At 37.0% G+C, this 21255-nt stretch overlaps 1 protein-coding gene across 4 annotated transcripts in view; it reads right to left on the bottom strand.

The window, feature by feature from the left end:
- Nucleotides 1-1484: 1484 nt before the first annotated feature.
- The window catches only part of POLQ (DNA polymerase theta), a 124041-nt gene continuing 104270 nt past the window's right edge, over nt 1485-21255 (bottom strand). The window contains exons 26-30 of one of the 4 annotated variants that reach the window (XM_077884440.1): nt 20601-20712; nt 16495-16619; nt 5538-5691; nt 3160-3275; nt 1485-2510 (exon numbers count right to left, since the gene is read on the bottom strand). In XM_077884440.1, the coding sequence (XP_077740566.1) occupies nt 2397-2510; nt 3160-3275; nt 5538-5691; nt 16495-16619; nt 20601-20712 (621 nt within the window). In that variant the 3' untranslated portion in view covers nt 1485-2396. Of the gene's footprint in view, nt 2511-2563; nt 2880-3159; nt 3316-5537; nt 5692-16494; nt 16620-17821; nt 17938-20600; nt 20713-21255 lie in introns of those variants that run through there. The other 3 variants (XM_077884439.1, XM_077884441.1, XR_013372535.1) reach the window with 3 other exon arrangements.

Below are 21255 nucleotides of genomic sequence, written 5' to 3'. Positions count from 1 at the left end.
GTTAATTTATTCTGATAATCATTTCACAATATATATGTCATTATGCTGTACACCTTAAATTTATACGGTGCCATGTGTCAATTATATCGCACTAAGACTGGAAAAACAAACAACACAGATTATCTTATAGTTTCGGAGGTCAGAAGTCTGATATAGTCTCATTGTGCTGAAAAGAAGGTGTTGGCAGGGCTGCGTCCCTTCTGCATCCACTTCTATTCCATTGCTTCTTCCAGCCTCTAGAGACTGCCTGCACTCCTTGGCTCATGGCCCCTTCCTCCACCTTGAAGTCAGCGGCACAACATCTTTAAATCTCAGTCTAATTCTATTTCTATCTTCACCATCCTCCTTTGACTCTGACCATCTGCCTTCCTCTCATAAGGACCAACGTGTTTATATTGGAACCACCTAGATAATTTTTTAAAAGATTTTATTTATTTATTAATGAGAGGGGGAGAGAGAGAGAGAGAAAAAGAGAGAGGGAGAGAGAGAGAGAGAGAGGGAGAGAGAGGCAGAGGGAGAATCAGGCTCCACACAGGGAGCCTGATGCGGGACTCAATCCCAGGTCTCCAGGATCACGCCCTGAGCTGAAGGCGGCGCTAAGCAGCTGAGCCACCTGGGCTGCCCAGCAAAGTCCCTTTTAACATGTGATACAACATGCTCACAGGTCTGGGGGATCAGGATGGGGACGGGGGGGGGGGGGGGTGTTAACTCTGCTTACCACAGTGCTCACCTGTTATTTATGTAATGACTTGTGGAATGAAGAGCTACCAGCGAATTCCGAACTTTAGGCAATGAGCCAGCTAATACACCACAGCAGCTGAAACTTCAATTGTGTGACTAGGGGCACTAGTGTTATTTCAGTAAACCATGGTAACTGGAATTTGTGCACAACTGAACCATGCAAAGCAAGGGCTGCCTGTTCTAAGTCCAGCTGAGAAGTCAAAAGGATGAGAAGATGCATGGGCCTGTGAATCCAGAGCCACCGCTGCGTAAAGGAAGGTAGAAATGTCTACACTCGTGTTTAGAGAAAACTCACAAGTGAACAGAATGAGCCCTCTCCTGTGTTGGGTCTCCAGGCCACCTGAATGTTGCCAGCATTAGAGCTCTTCTCCCTGAGAAACATGGTACAAGTGAACATGGAAAACACTCGAGAAGTAACGACATAGTCTCCCTCTTACCTATGCCATCTTCTACCTACACCCTCTCACCCCCCAGAAAACATGTCTGAGTAGATTATGCACTAACATGCAACTACTAGGAGTGTATTAGGTTTTGTTTATAAAGCAACTGTCTTTTTAAAAAATTCTGGTTAACGAACATAAAAGAGCTCTTCTGGTAACTAAGAATATAAGAACCATTTCCTACATGCGTAGACATTGTTGAACAAACTCAACAATGCAAACCCTACAATAAATAACTACGAACACAGATTTCTAATACTTTTAGATGAAACATAACTTAAAAAAACTGACCTGCTGACAAAGTTTCTTATAAATTCATTTTATTTCAACAGCAAAAAACATTATATACTTTTGACTGGAATCATAAATATCATCTCTCCAGTATGAGTATTCTCACCATGTCACAAACAGAAAGGGGCACTCAGAGACGGATATGGGGGTGTCTTCCTTCTCTGGCAGGATTAAATTAAACTGCAGTGTAAACATCTGATCTTGCAGGACAGGATACCTCTTGAAGAGGTGTAGCTTATTTTATAAAACCTCAGTATTGAAAATACATTCACTGTATGAATTGAGGAGGGAAAAGGAGAAGAAACACCATTTCATGAACGCCCATTCCTAGACTATATCCGTACCACGTCTACCACTTTACAGGATCCAGAATTTATTAGCCAATGCCGCTTACAGAGACTACTCTCGTAGTCTTACACTGATAGTGAAGAAAAATCACACACAAAGCCTAAGCCAAGGTGGCACAGGAGACACCAAAGCTCTATTTGCCTTGTGGCTCCTGCTGTGGTCTGCATCCCAAGTGTCTGTCCTTGGACAGAATGGAAATGCCCCTGGGGCAAGCATTCCATTCTCTTCAAGCTCGACCCAGACCAAAAGTGGGTCCAAAAGTGCTAAGTGCTAAGTGCATATTTCAATCATGCGTTCTGAACCTGTTTAGAGCCCCAAAGAACTGTAAAAGGCAATTTCATCCATACTCTTTGAGAGGAATATAATCATTGAGCTCATTATTTTGCCTCAAAACAGTTTCTTCACACTACAGAGATTAAAGTCTGATGTACATTTTGAAACTCTCACTAACGTTACTATTCCACATCCATCAAGACGTGAGAATTGGTTCCCCGGAAAGAGGTGAAAGGGTAATCTCTCTTCCTTGTGGTTGTACCTCCTCCAGGCTTCCCCGTGAGAACTTAGCCAGCCGTGCAACTACACATCCAAGTCCTTCAGGTCTCCCCAGCTCGCACCTATTTTCACCCTCACTTTTAGTTTCACAGAAAGTTCTATGGCCCTTTCCATTTCATTCTTGACAATATGAGCTACCTGAAGAAAAAAAAAAAAAAAGAGGTCAGCAAACTCTCCTCCCAAAGAATGTCTCCCAACCCACCCACAGGGGTGATAAGCCAGACTGGAGCTCCTCATCTCATGGTGCTTAAAACTTAAAAAAAAAGAGCCAGGCCTCTCAAACCGGACCACACTGATGAGCAGGAGCTCTGTTGGTTGCAGGGAGACTACTCGTCTTTTAAACCCTCAGGGCTAGGGATCCCTGGGTGGCGCAGGGGTTTAGCGCCTGCCTTTGGCCCAGGGCGCGATCCTAGAGACCTGGGATCGAATCCCACGTCGGGCTCCTGGTGCATGGAGCCTGCTTCTCCCTCTGCCTGTGTCTCTGCCTCTCTCTCTCTCACTGTGTGCCTATCATAAATAAATAAAAATTAAAAATAAAATAAATAAACCCTCAGGGCCAGACTCCAAACTCTCATCTAACTTCCCCCAAACAAAAACAGCCCTGCACCAAAGTTGCTTTAAAAAGAAGTACGGAACCGAGCATTCTTAGCTCTTTCTCTACCCTTAAGGACTCAACATGTCCCTAGCCATCCTGGGAATGAGGAAGGGTTCCAGAATCTCATGCATCTTAACCTGACCTACGGCGTCTTGGCGTTCTGTGGAACGGACCCAAACAGTGCAAGGATACCTGGACGACATCCTCTTGGGCCACTTCATAGAAGAGCTCATCGTGGAGTTGAAGGATGAGAAAGCCTCCTCTGACTGGATACAACACCCCTTGCTGTTTTCTCTTTGGTAACAATCCTACGCCATGAAAGAAGTAGCAAAACTGATCAGCGTGTCACTGTGCCACAGAAGAATAGGGTTTTTAGGGATTTTGAGAAACTCTGGAGAATTTTAATTAGATTAAAACACAGAAGATTTAGAATATTAGGAAATATTAGGAAAATAATATCTAATAACTGACTTCCCAACTCTTAGGTAAACTCAAAACTCTACCGACTTCCCCCCAGAAAGGAGGAGTCTAACAAACAAGTCAGTGAACGGAGTTTGAAGAACTCTGCTCCAAATGACGTCAAATTTAATTCTTATAAACAACCAGCATCTTCACTTTCCATGGCAGCCCCACCACCAACTTCTCTGAATAGCAGCACCAGCACAGGAGAGGGCCTCGCCCTACTCAGGGAAACTGAGCTGCTATTGTTACGCAGTGTTTCATGAGAAGGACACTCCAGGATATATTTTCACGGCCAGACGTGTCCCTGCGGTAGAACCGGTGCTTCCCATAGACAAGTTAATTTTAAACCCGGGCTCCAAATGAGGGCCTCAGAGACTATATGACTCCCCTGAAGCTCTATGTTAAGAGTCGGGATCTGTACATTTTTCCGTGAAGATGATCTCTCTGTAGATCCTCAAGGAGGCTGTAACTCCACCGTCCTAGACTCAGCTACGGTTTCAAGGCTGAGCTTAGCCGTACAGATTGTGCCCCGCTGATCAGGAAGATCAGCTTCAACTTTAACACCTTTGGAGTAACTGCCCTCAGTTATTTGCCCGGATCCACAGCAGCCCTTTCTTTCTGCCTCCAGGTTTCCGGCTGGTCCTTTGGGGCAGCACAGACACGGTCCTCCTCAGCCTGTGGTGCTTCCCTCAGCGAGGGCTCTCCGCTGTCACAACCCGCAGCCCGTTTCCTCGCAGGCGGCTCTGACAGGGTGCAGAGCAAAGGCAGGGGAGGCCGCGGCACGGGGCTTCCTTCCCAGGGCGGCAAAGGCTGTGCACCTATCCGTTGGCCAGCTGACCCAAGTCCGCTCTGGCCCACCGGGCCCCACTCATCTCCCATCACTGGAGATGCTCTTCTGCTTTCCACTCACTGTACCGTCATCCTCTTGATTTCCTGTTGGCTTTTTGGCTTCTGACTATGAATGCTATGGTCCTCCTGTTCCCTGTGTGGGCAGCTTCCTCAGGCTCAGACGACCTACCACCACCTTTAACCCGGCCCGAGCCCAGGAAGCGATCCACAGTGACATACCCACATTGCCTTCCTGCCGCTCTCAACTGCTATAGTCTATATGCTCATTCAGGCGCTGCACCACTCTGCTGTGAGCAGTTATGGAAATATTTCAGTCAAGAATCACATCTTTCCTTCCTTCCCTTTGATTTTATATTTAAAAGAGGTTGATAACTTTTACTTTCAAATCCTCTACAGCACAGTACAGAGCTATCCCCCAAATAAGTTTGATCATTTATTCTCTGTAAATAGAAAGAGAGAATGTGTGTGGGGTATGATACACAATACTGACCAAGAGATGGATGTGACAAGGAAGTCAACTCAGTGTATATTCCCAGACTTCCAAGAACATGGAAGGTGGTGAATAGGAAAATCAACATGTTGTTGTTATCTAAGGACCAGATGACCCCTAAGATTCCTTCAAAGTATCTGCAAAGTCAAAATTATTTTAATAATAACACTCAGAGTTTATTTTCCCTTTTTAGTCTCATTCTCTCCTAAGCACACAGCAAAGTAACCAACTATCCTCATTTAGCACTGAAAGTCCGATATCCTGGGAAGCACATCAACCTCCCACAGACTGGGACATCTATCAACATAGACTGTGGGGACGGCTTTCCAGAGGTTACAGGACAGAGATCGTAACAAAATGAATATAGAAATATATAAGAGAATCAAAATGTCTCCTCTTAAGCCAGACATTAAAGAGACTTGCAGTTCATTAAAACCACTCATCATCAACTTTCTCTTGTTCTAAAACATGTAGTTGGTTTTAAGAAAATGTTTATTTATGCTGACATATGTGAGTTTGTTATTATAAAGCATTAATACATGTTTTTGAATTTCCTGTTTAAACTTCTAATATGGTAAATATTAGTACACATAACCCACACAAACAAAAGTTCTTTGGGACCTTTAGTAATTCTAAGAGGGTAATGACATCATGAGAACAAAACATTTGAAAACTGCTGAGAAATAATATATAAAATGCTTCCTGTTTTCTTTTCTGATACAATTAATGTCACTACATGACATGGCAGGGGCCTTATTTATGAACAAACCTGTTCTTTCACTTTGGAGCATACCCTCCCGATGACCATGGGATTTGAAGGTTGAGTGGAGGGTCTCTAATTGCTTCTGAATGTTAACTGTGGCTATTTTGACAATATCAGCCGCCGAGCCTTGGACTGTTGTGTTGATGGCCTGACGCTCAGCCTATGAAAAAGAATAACAATTAACAGGCGCTCCATCAGATACACCAACATGGTTTCAGACCTGCTTTTAGTGTCCACACATCAGTGCTCACATCTGTAACCAAACTGAAAATCTGGACCGAGATGGGACCCAGTACATCAACTATTAAGCTCCACCCTAAGAATAACAACTAGAATAATCCAGGGCTCTAGATTCTGGGCTATCATTCACATGAGAAGAGTCTAAATAGAAAAAGGCCAGATTGCTTCAATTTAGAAATTTTCAACATTCAGGAATCAAAAACTACATTACACTTAAAATATATTTAGCAGCTCGAAATTGTTTCATAAACATATATCAATGTTCTAGTTGTTCTAAACTTGACTCTAAAAAAACCTATTGCTTAAAATACAACTCCTCTTAATCCTAAACAGGTATAAATAGATCATCATTCTTTGTGATGTGAGATAGAATATTCCAAGCACATCCCCCATATCAGTGGATTCTTGGTCCTATGTAGAGGTTGGCCCCAGTGGGTCTGGAGCCCTCTGGTATGAATCAGATATTTTGTGTGTGTGCTGCTGGGACTAATCATTGGCTACTAGTGAAAATGCAGACCCTAGATTCCTAAATATTAAGTTAGAACTTTGCCGAAGCTATTGCTGCCATGAACTTCTTAGCAGGCAACCATAGCTGTTAAAAGTGATCATCTTAAGGCAGCAGGGATGGGCAACTGGGTTAACATTCAAGGTAACCTACCCATGAATACCATGCCTACTGTCCCAAAAGGACTCAGAACATGGGATCTACAAACTGGAGTGATCTATGTATCATGAGACAAGTTCCATGTCACCTGGGCTACAATCAAATCCTAGTGTAGTAAGTACTTGTTAAAAAGATAGGCTTTTGAAAATGAAGATACAACTGTTCAAAATCTTTGGGATACAGCAAAAGCAGTCCTAAGAGGGGAAATACATCGCAATACAAGCATTCCTCAAAAAATTGGAAAAAAATCAAATACACAAGCTAACCTCGCACCTAAAGGAACTGGAGAAAGAACAGCAAATAAAACGTACACCTGGCAAAAGAAGAGAGATAATAAAGATTTGAGCAGAACTCAATGAAATAGAGACAAGAACTGTAGAACAGATCAACAAAACCAGGAGTTGGTTCCTTTTTTAAAATTATTTTGTCAGATGCAGGTGAATCCTCTCTAAACTCATTCAGTTGTCACTGTTTAAAGACTGATTGAATTTCAGTCTACCGACTCCTCTCCTTGAAACCGTGTGCCTCTGTGTAGTGAACTGTGTTACTGTTGCTCTTACTTGCTGCCCTCCCCTCCCCCCTGCCATGTAATTTCAAGTGTTGTTCACTCTAAAAAGTTGGCCTTGACTTGTTTTGGTGAATGGAATGTAAAACTGACACACAGGCTCATAAAATATTTTAAGAACTATCCAACACTGTCATAAAAAAAAAAAAAAAAGGCTTATCCCAGAGACTTTTCCTTCATTCTGAATTCCAGAATGAAGAAAATATGTCAACAGTCATACCAGAGCCACAGTCAACCCAGAGCCAAACTCTAACATGAATTAAAAATAAAGTTTCTTATTATAAGACACCGAAATTTTAGGGTAGTTTTTTTACTGTGACATAAGCAAGCATAAAAATAAAACTAAGATATGTACTTCACTCTCATGATATGGTACTTCCCTGATTCTTTTCCAAAATAAAATTTAAAAAAACTTGGCAGTCTTTGGGCTTTGTGTCTAACAATCTCTGTCCCTTTACAACCAGGGCTTTTTCATGTATATAAAAAAACATAGGTTTCTAGTAATGGGGGATTAGGCCATTAGGACCAACCATCCCACTGATAACAATGGGAAAAGCTGGACAGAGAATGCCTCCTTGAATCAGAAGGTTAAAAAGGAAATGAGAAATTATAGAACCTAGAGAGCTATGAGAGAATGAAAACCAAGGAGGTGACCTCGGCATTGGAGGCTACCATTTCTCCCAGAGACATCAACAGATTCCAGAAGAGGCAGCTGAGAGAAACTCTGAGCACAGCTGGATGGTTTTGAAGGGACTGGGGAACAAATGGAGCAAGAAGTAGAGGAGGGGTGGGAAACTATCAAGCTGCCATCCCAAAACTAACACCCTAGAAATAGACTGGACTTAACATCTTTGCTTCAAATCATTTCTACTCCTGAAATTGGATCAAAGTAATCCTAGATTGTTGGTCATTCTAGTCTCCTGCCAAAAGCACATGTAAATCTTCTGAACAAAGGTAGCATTACCATATAAGCTTCAGATTATGCCCATAATCTTTCATAAACAACATTTGACACCTGATAAAAAATTGCCAGGACAGCAAGGAGTTGAAACAATAGTTTTTGTAGAAAACTAAGAAAAAAACAAGGGCAATAGGAACAGACTACAGGGATACAAGTTTGAGATTTATTAATCTATAGACTATTATCCAATTTATTGACTAAAACAAAAGACAAAATTGAATATTTCAACAGAGAACCAAATACCCATAAAATAAGAGCAAAATGGAAACTCATGAATTGAAAAATAAAAAGAACTTACTACAGCTTTGAAGTGTATCTGGAAACCTGGGATTGTATCTCCAGCTTGGTTCTTCTTTTTATCAAGATTGTTTTAGCTATTCAGGATCTTTTGTTCCAAACAAAAGATCAAACAAAATTTGTTCCAAATAAATTTTAGGATTACTTATTCTAGTTCTGTGAAAAACACTGTTGGTATTTTGATAGGGATTGCATTAATCGGAAGATTGCTTTGAGTAGTATAGACATTGTAACAATAATTGTTCTTCTAATCCATAAGCATGTAATATCTCCAGTTTTTTGTGTCATCTTCAATTTCTTTCATCAACATTTTATAGTTTTGAGAGTAAAGGTCTTTGACTTCCTTGATTTAGTTTATTTTTAGGTATTTTATTATTTTTGGTGTAGTTATAAATGGGATTGTTTTCTTAATTTCTCTTTGTGCTACTTCATTATTAGTGTATAGAAATGCAACAGATTTCTGTATTTAAGTTTTGTATTTTGTCACTTCACTGAATTCACTTACCAGGTCTCATAGTTCTTTGGTAGAGTCTTTATAGCTTTCTATATATAATATCATGTCATCTGCAAATAATGAAAGTTTTACTTCTTTCTTACCAATTTGGATACCTTTTATTTATTTTTCTTGTCTGATTGCTGTGGCTAGAACTTCCAGTACTATGTTGAATAAAAGTAGTGAGAATGGACATACTTGTCTTGTTTCTGATCTTTAAGATAAGTTCTCAGTTTTTCACCATTTAGTGTGACACTAGAGGTGGGTTTTTCCACATATGGCCTTTATTATGTTCAGGTATATTCTCTCTAAGCCCACTTTGTTGAGAGTTTTTATTATGAATGGATGTTGTATTTTGTCAAAAAGACAAGAAATAATAAGTGTTGCTGCAGATGTGGATAAAAAGGAAAACTTGCGCACTGTTGGTGGGACTACAGATTGGTGCAGCCACTTTGGAACACAGTATGGCGATTCCTCAAAAAAAAAAAAAAAAAAAGAATTACCATATTCAGTAATTTCACTACTGGGTATTTACCCAATGAAAGCAAAAACACAAATTTGAAAAGATATATGTATCCCTATGTTTATGCAACATTATGATCGATAGCCAATATATGGAAGCAATCCAAGTGTCCATCCATAGACGAATGCATAAAAAACATGTGATATATTTATACAACGGAGTATTATTCAACCATAAAAAAAGAATGAAATCTTGCCATTTGCAACAACATGGATGGGCCTAGAGGGCATAATGCAAAGTGAAATAAGTCCATCAGAGAGAGACAAATGCCATATGATTTCATTCATATGTGGAATTTAAGAAACAAAACAAATGAACAAAGAAAAAAAGAGAACTGGTGGTTGCCAGCCAGAAGGGAGGGTGGGTAGGGGAATGAGATAAAACAGATAAGAGTACACTTATCTTGACCACTGAAGAATATATAGAATTGTTGAATTATATTGTACACCTAAAACTAATATAACATTGTATTTTAATTACACTCCAATAAAAAAAAAAAAAAGCAGAACTTAAAGCACCTAAATAGTACTTTCTCTGTAATTTGATGTGTGTGCACAAGGGGGATAGTATTGATACGGGGGGAGCATAAAGAAACCTTCTGGAGTTCTAGAAAAGTTCTGTATCATTTAGAACGTAAAAGCTCAACTGTTGGGCTCAGTAGGAAATTGAGCAAAATCAGTAAATTGAAAGATAAGTTAGAAGAAAATATCCAGAATTAAGCAGGATGAAATAAAAACATCGAAAATACCAAATAGAGGATATTAAACATAAAACATTTTTTTAAGTTTAAAAATTTTATAATAGGAGTCCCAGAAAGAGAGGAGAGAATGCAGTGAAGCAATAATTAAAGAAGAAATGACTAAGAATTTTCCAAAACCAACGAGCCACAGATTGGAAAAGTCCTAATACCATTAAAGCATCAATTAAACACACATAGTCACAGAGAGGCACACAAATTAAAAACATACACTGAGGTATATCATGAAAATCTGTTGGAAACAAGACAAAAAGAATAATACTATATGGAAAGCAACCTAAAGAAGAAAGGCAGATTACATTCAAAGAAGGGACAGTTGGACCAGAGGTGGGCAAACCTTCAGGCCAAATCTGGCTTAGCTCCTGTTTTTGTAAATAAGGTCTTATTGGAATACAGTCACAGTCATTTATGTATTGTCCATGACTGTGCTTGCCCTATAAGAACAGAATTAAGCAGGTATGACGGAAACTCTATACCCTACGTGCAAATATATACGCGAGCTTACTTTATCTGCCACAGGCACTATTAAAAACCTAAAGGGAAGTCCTACTTAGTAGTAAATGTTGAAAATTTCCCTCTGAGATCAGAAAAGAGGCACAGAGGGGATCCCTGGGTGGCTCAGCGGTTTAGCGCCTGCCTTTGGCCCAGGGCGCGATCCTGGAGTCCCGGGATCGAGTCCCACATCGGGCTCCCGGCATGGAGCCTGCTTCTCCCTCCTCCTGTGTCTCTGCCTCTCTCTCTCTCTATCATAAATAAATAAATAAATCTTTTAAAAAGAAAAAAAAAAAAAAAGAAAAGAGACATAGATGCACACTATCACTACTTATATGCAATACTGTCCTAGCTGGCAAGTCAAGCAAAAGTAATAAAAGGAATAAAGTTTGGAAAAGCAGTTATAAAACTACTTTGCAGGTAATTATTATGAAGTTAGAATATCTAAAAGTATCTACAGATCAAATTTTAGAATTAGTAATATTTGCAAGATTTTTAAACCAAAGAACAATAAAACCAATTATATTTCTATGTGCCAGCAGCTAAGAGTTAGAAAATGTAAAAAAAAAAAAAAAAGGAAAAGAGTTAAAAAAAAAAAAAGATACCACTGCAACAGCATCAAAACTTTTCAAACATCTAGCTATAAATGTAACAAAAAACATACAAGATTTCCTTCCCAAAATTATACATTGAGAGAATAATAACTACAGACCTAAATGAATGGATAGATACATCATGTTCATGGATTAGAAAACTCAAGCATATAAATATGTCCACTAATACCATCTTGATCTACAAATTCAAGGCAATCTCAAAAAAATCCCAACATGATTTTGTGTTTGTGCAGAAATTCACAAGCCGCTTCTACAACTTATATGGAAATGCAAAGAGCCAAGAATAGACAAATATTATTGAAAAACAAACAAAAGAAGGTAAAGAAGACTTACTTTACCATATATCAAGACATCTTACAAAGCTGCATCACTAAGGCAGTGTGGCACTGTCTTAAAGGATGAACTAATACAATGATGAAAATAATGTGTCCAGGGATCCCTGGGTGGCACAGTGGTTTAGCGCCTGCCTTTGGCCCAGGGCGCGATCCTGGAGACCCGGGATCGAATCCCACGTCGGGCTCCCAGTGCATGGAGCCTGCTTCTCCCTCTGCCTATGTCTCTGCCTCTCTCTCTCTCTCTGTGTGTGTGTGTGTGTGTGTGTGTGTGTGTGTGTGTGTGACTATCATAAATAAAAACTAAAAAAAAAAAAAAAAAAGGTTTATTTAAAAAAAAAGAAAGAAAGAAAATAATGTGTCCAAAAACAGATACATCTGAATTTGGAAATTTAATTTATGGCAAAGGTGGAACTGAAGAGTAATAGGGAGGAAAGCTCAAGCTTTTCAATAAATAGTTAGGAACAACTGTATGCCCTTGTATAGGGAGATGGAAGACCTTGACCCTCGGTCTCTCATAATATATAAAAACCAATTCCTGGTTGATTGTAGATAAAAATGTATATGGCAAAACCAAAAACTCCTAGAGAATATTTTCTTGATACTGGGGTACAGAAAACTTTGTTAAACAGATCAAGGAAAATACCACAATAACACAAAAGACTGATAAATCCATGTAAGCAAAGGGCTCATATCTAGAATATATAAAGGACTCTCATAAATCAGTTCAAAGACAGACAACTCAAAAAAAAAAAAAAAAAAAGATTTAAGTTGACCCTCTACAAAAGAAGATATCCAAATGGTCAATAAACAAAAAAAGAAGCTCAACATCACCAGTCATCAGGAAAAGGCAAACTAAAAGTAGAGTGAGGTACTTATCATTGCAAAGTTACCAAGAATGGCTATATTAAAAAGACCAATGATATCAAACAATGGCAAGAATGTAGATAAACAGAGTTGATGGCAATATTAACTGGGATAACCACTCTGTAAAGCTTTTAGGCAAAAGGTATAAATGTGCTTATTCTATGACTCACCAATTCCACTCTAAAGGTTATGAAATTGGATGCATATGTTCACCAAATGACACATATAAGAAAGTTCACAGAGCTTTATTAATGATAGCCAAAACCTGGAAATAGTCAAAATGTCTGCCAACATTAGAATGGATAAATAAATTGTTGGTAAGTTCCTACAAAGTCAGCTAAATAAAGACATGAACTACAGTTGCACATGACGCTAATGAATCTCACAGACCTAAATTTGAATGAAAAAAGTCAGATCCAAGAGCACAGATGGTATGACTGCACTTAAAATTCAAGTTCATACAAAACTAACCTATAGTTTTATGTATGTGAAGTGGGAAGTAGATAACATTGCTTTTGAGGGAACATGAAGAAGCCTTCTGGGGTGCTGGAAAAGTTCTATATCATGAATGGGATGGTGTTATATGTATATACACACGTAAAACTTCCAGCTTTATGCTTAAGATTTGTACTCTTTACTGCACATGTTATTTCTCAATAAAAATTTTAAGAATAAATCTAATTCATTCCCTCTCCTCATCTAAAGTTACTAATAAGAATGAAAAGGCCCAAACACAGTGAGGGAGAGAATGCTTTCCAAACATGCAATCAATAATGAGTTACTATATATAAGAAAAAGACAGAGGGGCCTGGGTGGCTCAGTTGGTTAAGTGTCTGCCTTAAGCTCAGGTCTTGATCCTACGGTCCTGGGATCATGCCCCACATCCAGCTCCCTGCTCAATGGGGAGTCTGCTTTTCCCTCTCCTTCTGCCCTATGCCCCTCCTCCTGCTTGTGCTCTCTCTCTCTCACACACATTCTCTTTCACGCTCTCTAATAAATAAAATCTTATTTAAAAAAAAAAAAAGATAACCCAACAACAAAAAAATGAACAAGAAAACTTGAAAAAGCACTTCCCCAAGAAAAAAATGATTACCGGCTAATAAATATTTGTTAAGTTGCTTTACCTCATTACTATTCAAAGAAAAGCAAAGTAAAACTAACAAGATACTACTTTTTTTTCCTTAAAGATTTGATTTGTTTATTTATTTGGGGGGGGGAGAGAGAGAGAGAGAGAGAACGAACAAGCAGGGGGAGAGGGAAAAGCAGACTCTCTATGGAGCAGGGAGCCCAATTCGGGCTCAATCCCAGGACTCTGAGATCATGACCTGAGGCAAAGGCAGATACTTAATAAACTGAGCCACATAGGCACCCAAACAAGCTACTACTTTAACCCCACCAGAATAGCTAAAATTATATGATCTTAATGGCAAGTGTTGGCAAGGATGCAGAGAATGAGATCTTGCACTCTCTTCTGATAGGAGGACAGACTGCTTCAATCACCATAAAAAATCGTTTGGCTTTATCTACTAGAAATGAAGAAGCAGCAATTTTATGACTAGGTCTTTACCAAACATAAAATGGAAATATGTGCACCAAGAACCTTGAACAAAAATTTTCAAACTTGCAAGATACACAATAACTCCAAACTGGATACCTAAATGCCCATCAATGGAAAAATGGATAAACTGTGATATAGTCATAGAATATCTACAATAGAGTAAAACAGCTACCTCAAATGAAACAACATGAATGACTTGCCTATGCAATTTTGAGTGAAAGAAGCTAGGCACAAGAATACATACACATGATATATAAAGAAGTGAAAAATAAAAAAAAAACAAAAACAAAGAGTTAGAAATGACGATAGCAATTATTTCTGAGAAGGCTGTGGGTAGTGATTAGGAATCATCAAGGGACTTTCTGATGTGCTGACTATATTCTATTTAACTTGAGTGATTGTTACACAGGTGTAGCTCTGTAATAATTTACTAAAATTTACATTTGTTTCCTGTAGTTTTCCTATGTATATTTTTTAATACAATAAAAGTTTAAACAAAAAGTAAAACCAAACCAAACGAAAAAATATTAAACCTGGCACTATATACTAAAGATATAAATGTGCTTATTCTATGACTCTCCAATTTCACTCTAAAGGTTTGGTGCATCTAAAAAACACACACAAGAATGTTCATAGCAGCTTTATTAATGATAGCCAAAACCCGGAAATAGTCAAAATATCTGCCAGCATTAGAATGGATAAATAAACTGTTGGTATGTTCCTACAATGTCAGCTAAATAAATGCATGAACTATATAGCTGCACATGACATTAATGAATCTCACAGATCCATATGTGAAATCTGGCTATGTTTATTCATAATTCAGAGATTTTTTTAATAATTCAGGGAATTTTTTTTTAATAATTCAGGGAATTTTTTTTTTTTAATAATTCAGGGAATTTTTTTTTTCTCAGCAACAACATAATGAATCAGTTAGAACTTTAACTCCTAAGGATTTGGCATGAAAAGTCTTATGCTCACATTTTTAGGTGCAAAAATTAATTTTCAAAAACTTATATGGTTTATTTACATTAATAACTCTATCTGCCACTTTTCATCACGTAAAGCCCAAGAAAAATAACTTCTTTTAGATCAAGTCTAAGTTTTTCAGCCTGCCATTAAAAGCCTTCCACTAGCTGGCTCCGTCTGACCAGTAGAAAATTATCCACAGTTAAGTGACAACTCATTTAGAGATATGATAAAAGCTTGATACATATTTGATGTCTGTATATTTGGGAGGCTACAGAGTGGAGAAATAACAAAAAGCCAACTATTCCTCCATGGTCCCTAAGAGCATTAGTACTCCAGACAGAAGTTCAGCAGTATTGGGCCGGGTATTTTTATGACATACAATGTTTATGGGTACTGACATGCAAAAGTATGGAAGAAGATAAGACACAACCAGTTAAAATAGGAAGATGTGGACTATAACAGAAATTTAACTGTTCAGATACATAGAATACTTCTGTGGATCCCAATGATTTTGGAGATTTTAATCATAATTTGAGCATATGCCATCAATAAAAACTTAAAGTGGTATTAAAATAGCCTTTTTTCAATTTTTTGGATATCCTTTAAAAAATCTTATTTTTATTTATTATATTTATTATATTTATTATATTTATTATATTTATATTATATAATTTATATATTATATATAAAATATATTTATAAAATATATTTTTATATATTTATAATACTTATTATTTTAAAATAATCTTATTTATTTATTCATGAGAGAAACAAAGAGAGAGAGAGGCAGAGACACAGGCAGAGGGAGAAACAGGCTCCATGGAAGGAGCCTGACGTGGGACTTGATCCCAGGTCTCCAGGATCATGTCCTGGATCATGCCCTGGGCTGAAGGCGGCGCTAAACCGCTGAGCCACCCGGGCTGCCCTAGATATCCTAATAACCTCTGTCAAGTCAGTGCTTTTAAAATAAATAAACTAGGGATCCCTGGGTGGCGCAGCGGTTCAGCGCCTGCCTTTGGCCCAGGGTGCGATCCTGGAGACCCGGGATCGAATCCCATGTTGGGCTCCTGGTGCATGGAGCCTGCTTCTCCCTCTGCCTGTGTCTCTGCCTCCCTCTCTGTGTGACTATCATAAATAAATAAAAATTTTAAAAATAAATAAATAATAAATAAATAAATAAATAAACAAACAAACAAACAAACAAACTAGTAGAATGAACCAAAAATGAACAAACCACAATTTAATGACTGGCTAATATCTGAAAACACCAGCAATTTGGTGTGATATGACAAACTGGTACATGATATCTGAAACAAAGAACAATTAGCAAATATAAAAATTAAATTTATAGCTTATTAGCAAAACTAATAAGTAACTGGCTTACTGAAACAGAACATCTTTAAAGTATTTAAAGTATTCTTAAGTGAACACATATTTACATCAGTCTCCTAAGGACTGTGTTCAGCAAATATAGGTAGATACCATCACTTCAAAGTCCTTAGTGAAACAGAAGATCCAATTAATGGGCTACTGATCCCTTAAAGGAAAGTTAGCAGTGTCTAGTCATTGTTGAAAAAGTATATGTCATTAAAATATTAAGTGAAAAATGCAGAGACATTTTAACATACGTGAGCTTTATGATAAGGGTTGTTGTCATTGATTCCTGGTAAATATCTACGCCTTCCCAAAATGGTCTGAACAAATCCATTTCTTTTACAATTCTTCACTGTCTCTCTCATGAAATGATTGATCCCTACAAAGAAAAAACAAAAATAATTACAACCAATGTCCATTCTTAATCTCATTCACTAGCTTCAATATAGTGAAATATACCAAAACCCTACCATGATTCTTAACACTTTATCACATCATCAAAACTTTGCATACAAACTTTCATTTACTTTTTGTCAACTCAGAAAGTTAAAAACAAAAGGGACTTCAGAAATGATATAATCTAACTATCACCAACAAAAATTATGAAACTAAACTCCAGAACAACAGAGCAGGTACTAAAACCTAGGATCTTAAGACTATTCCATGTTACTTTTCACAGGCTTCTTCTGCTCTTTATGTTAATCTTTTTACTCTTTGGTCTCATCACTTTCAGGCTTAAAAGATTCTAATAGCTCCTTATTAGCATCTAAACTACAATCTAAATAAAACCTAGTTGAAATTGATACATGAATAATAAATACTTCATTAGGAATCTATACAACTCATTTCTTAAAATTTAAAAAGACTATAGTATAGTATGCAAACACATTCATATTCCATATACTAGCATTCATCCTTTGCAATTATTGAATTATTTTATTATAATTATTGAATTATTGTTCATTATTATGCCTTACAGATCTTCAGGATGAATTTGTTACTCTAGGTGGGCCAATCAATGTCTTACTGCTCATTCCTGTCTGAGTTAGAAAGGTCTTCTCTCCTCAACACCCTTTTCCTATGCTATTTAAAACACAATCAGGTATAGAGACTGTCCTGACCTATCTTTATTCATATGTGCAATCTCTGCTTTCTCAGGGCTCTGTTCGTCCTAAATAATAAACACTAATGTCTCCTAACTAAAACCCCTCATTTGAGGATTTCTGTTATGTGGCTGGCACAGGAGCGACATTTGAGACTGTGGGTGAAAAGAAAGGGAGAAAACCCTCCCAACTGAAGCTGTTGATGATACTCAACCACCAGCATAAGAAGTTTAGAAAACAGTAAGACTCTCATTTTTTTTCTGTTTAAGAATTACTGCAATATTGTTGGGTAAAGAGCAAAGAAAACGATGAGATTGAAGAGACTGCACCTCTACAAATTCTCTTACCTGACTCCTGCTAGGGGCCCTCAAATATTCAGAGGTTAAAAGAACTACTTTAAAAAACCAAACAAGCAAAAGGAAAAAAAGAGGGAGAGAGAGAAGCAAGAGGCAACTATAGAAAACAAACTGATGGTTACCAGAGGAGCGGTGGGTGGGAGCTGGCTGAGATAGGTGATGGGGATTAAGGAGGCCATTTAAGATGAACACCAGATGATGTATGGAAGTGTTGAGTCACTGTATTGTACACCTGAAACTAATAACTAATATTATTAGTTATTACTAATATTACACTGTATGTTAACTAACTGGAATTTAAATAAAAACTTTAAAAAATCAATCCTTACGTATAGTTTTTACATACAGTACTTGAAGGAACTCACTTTAGGTGAACAGTTACATGCATTTTAATAAATGTACATTACAAGATATGAAACATTTTTATCACCTTTACAGTCAGCTCCCCATTTTCAGCAGATCATGCTTCATGACACTTTATACTGAATCTTTGTATTCTTAAAATTGATAACAATTTAATTATACTCTATGGTCTCATTTGAGTTTGCTTTCTTTTGCTAAGTAGTATTCCATTGCAGAGATCTACCAAAATTTGTTTGTCCATGATCCTTTTCTTTTCTTTTTTTATTTTTTTTATTTTTTTATTTTTTTTTATTTTTTTTTTCCCATGATCCTTTTCGTAGACATTTGGTTGTTAGGAATAACACCACATATAACATTCACATATAAGTCTTTCTTTGAATATGTTTTCATTTTTCTTGGATCAATACCGAATAATAAAATTGCAGGAACACATAATTAACTGTGTGTTTCATTCTATACGCAAGAGTCACAGTATTTTCCAAAGTGATTGTACTATTTAACAACCCTACCAGCAATGGAAAAGAAATATAATGTTCTTAATTTTAGCCATTCTACTGCTTTTGTAATGGTATCGTTTTGTGGTTTTAATTTGCTTTTCCCTGATGACTAATGATGATAATGGCTGATGTGGTCATTCATTTTTCTCTTTTTGTAGAGTGTTCAAATCTTTTGACCTTTATTTTATTTGATTGTTTGCCTTCTCAGCATTGGGTTGTAAGTTTTTTAGAGATTCCGGATGCAAGTTCATTAGATAATAGGAACTACAAATATTTTCTCTTTTGAGGCTTGCTTTAGATTTTCTTAATGGTCTCTTTTATCAATGTTTATCAATGTTTATCTTTTAGGTTTAATTCAGTGTAATTATCACCTAAGAAATCTTGCCTAACTCAATGTCCCAAAGCACTTTGCCCCAACTTTCTTCTGGAAAACTCACAGTTTTAGCTTTTACTTTTAAGTGTATGCTCTATATCAAGCTAATTTTTAATACAGTATTAGATAATAGTTGAAGTTAATTTTTTTCCCATATTGGTAGCCAGCTGTTCTAGAACCAATTATTGACAAGACCATCTTTCCTCCATTGAATTACCATGGCAACTCTGCTGAAAATCAATCTACCATATATGTTTAGGTCTATTTCTGAACGCTTTATGTGACCCATTGTTTTCCATATCTACGTTTATGCCTATCTTGATTATTGTAGTTTTACACTAAGTTTGGAACCCAGGGAGTGTTACTACTCAGCCCTGTACTTTCCCCCCTGCTAATTTTCCAGTTATTCCAGGCTCTTTGAATTTCCATATAAATTTAGAATCAGCTTGTCAAATTCTACACAAAAGTCTAATGGAATTTTGATTGATATTAAACTATTAAACTGAATCTATAGAACAGTTTATTGAGAAATGCTGTCACAATAATACTATGACTTCAAGTAAATCGACATAGTAAAACTCACATTTATCTAAGTATTCTTCAATTTCTCTCAAGATTGAGAGTTTTCAATAAAAGTCTTACACATACTGTTGAATTTATCCCATGTATTTCATGTATTTTGATGTTACTGTAATGGTTTTATTTTTAATCCATTCACTAATTACTATATACAACAATCCAACTGATGTTTACAAATTAACCTTGTACATGGTAGCGGGGCACCTCGGTAGCTCAGTGAGCTAAGCAGCTGACTTCGGCTCAGGTCATGATCTCAGGGTCCTGGGATCTAGCCCTGCATCAGGTTCCACATTTAGCAGGAAGTCTGCTTCTTCTTCTCCCTTTGCCCCTCCCCCCTGGCTCATGTGCTAATAAATAAATAAAATCTTTAAAAAAAATCATACAGTGGGGTATTTCTAAATTTAGTTATTTGTTCTAGTAGTTGTTTCTGAAGAATTCATCTGATTTTAGAATTCATATGATCTATGTACAAGATCATGTCATGTGTGAATAAAGTTTTCTTTCTGGGACTGAGGACAGGGCTGATTACAAAGGGATGGAAGAACTTTCTGGGGTAATACGATGATGATTCCGTATCTTGGTTGTGGTGCAGGCTAACTGACACTGTGCGTTTGCCAAAACTTATACAAGTATACATCTTAAAACGGTAAATTTTACTGTATGTAAACTGTACCTCAATAAATTGCCAAAAGAAAATATAATTTAAAACAATAATAAACTGCTCTATAACAACAATCCTTCTTTCATAGTTTCTGGTACATTTAATCAACGGTATAGTATTTTGAGTTAAAGCTATCTAAACCTACAGCATAGCACAATTTGAAGATTTTATGAGATATTCACAATGACACAGTAGCATATATATCACCTGGATTTTGTTATTCCATTTCTGTTCCTATTTTTATGAAAAAAAAAACTATCTTAGTAAACAATCATAAGGCTAATGTTATTTAACAATACCTGATGAAAACTTCTGAGTAATAGAAATGTTAACAGAAAATTTTGTAACACTAGTTTTTTCAATTAAGATGGCAAGATAGTTGAAAAGAATAGAATCTAAAAGATAATTGATATTCAAAGTTTGTTTACCTGTATATCTGGATTTGAAAGACTCAATATAGCAAGCAGCGTCATTTTCTTTAATGCCCATCTGCTCTCCCAAAGATTTAGCACCCATTCCATAAATGATTCCATAGCAAATCTGAAAAGAAATCATCACATTAAGTAAAGTTTGTAACTATATAAAATGCAAATAAATATACAAAGTCAGGTCAGGATTGAAATTTGGTAAACTTTTTTATTTTATAGTGAGGCAAAGAAATGATTAGATCTACTTTTGGTAGGTTAGATTCACAGAACCTGATACCCAGTGAACATCTTTTCTCTTTTCTGCTTTTTAGCAATACTTTGGGGCTGGGGAAAGAAGGAGAAGAACATGAATAAATGTGTGTTTTAAGAAACAAATCCTAGTGATTTAAAAAGGAAGATTCATTTCTGACTCTTTGTCATCTATCCATTAGTCTTCAGAGCAGCTTTCTGCTTCTGTAATACCACATTAACTTCTACGCTTAAAGAAATGCCCAGGAGTCAAGGAAGAGAAGAATTACATTCTTTTCCTGGCCCTTGAATATGACAGATCAGGAAGAGGAGGCTTCATGGTTGGATAATAAGGAATATTTCACTGGAAATAAATATGCTTTCCACCTCACCACCACCTACAAATTCTCACAACTGCAGAATTCAA

This window comes from Canis aureus, chromosome 35 (genome assembly GCF_053574225.1).
Source record: "Canis aureus isolate CA01 chromosome 35, VMU_Caureus_v.1.0, whole genome shotgun sequence".
In the NCBI taxonomy this organism is placed as follows: Eukaryota; Metazoa; Chordata; class Mammalia; order Carnivora; family Canidae; genus Canis; species Canis aureus.
Note: the sequence above shows the minus strand (reverse complement) of the source record. Positions and strands in the feature narration are given on the sequence as shown.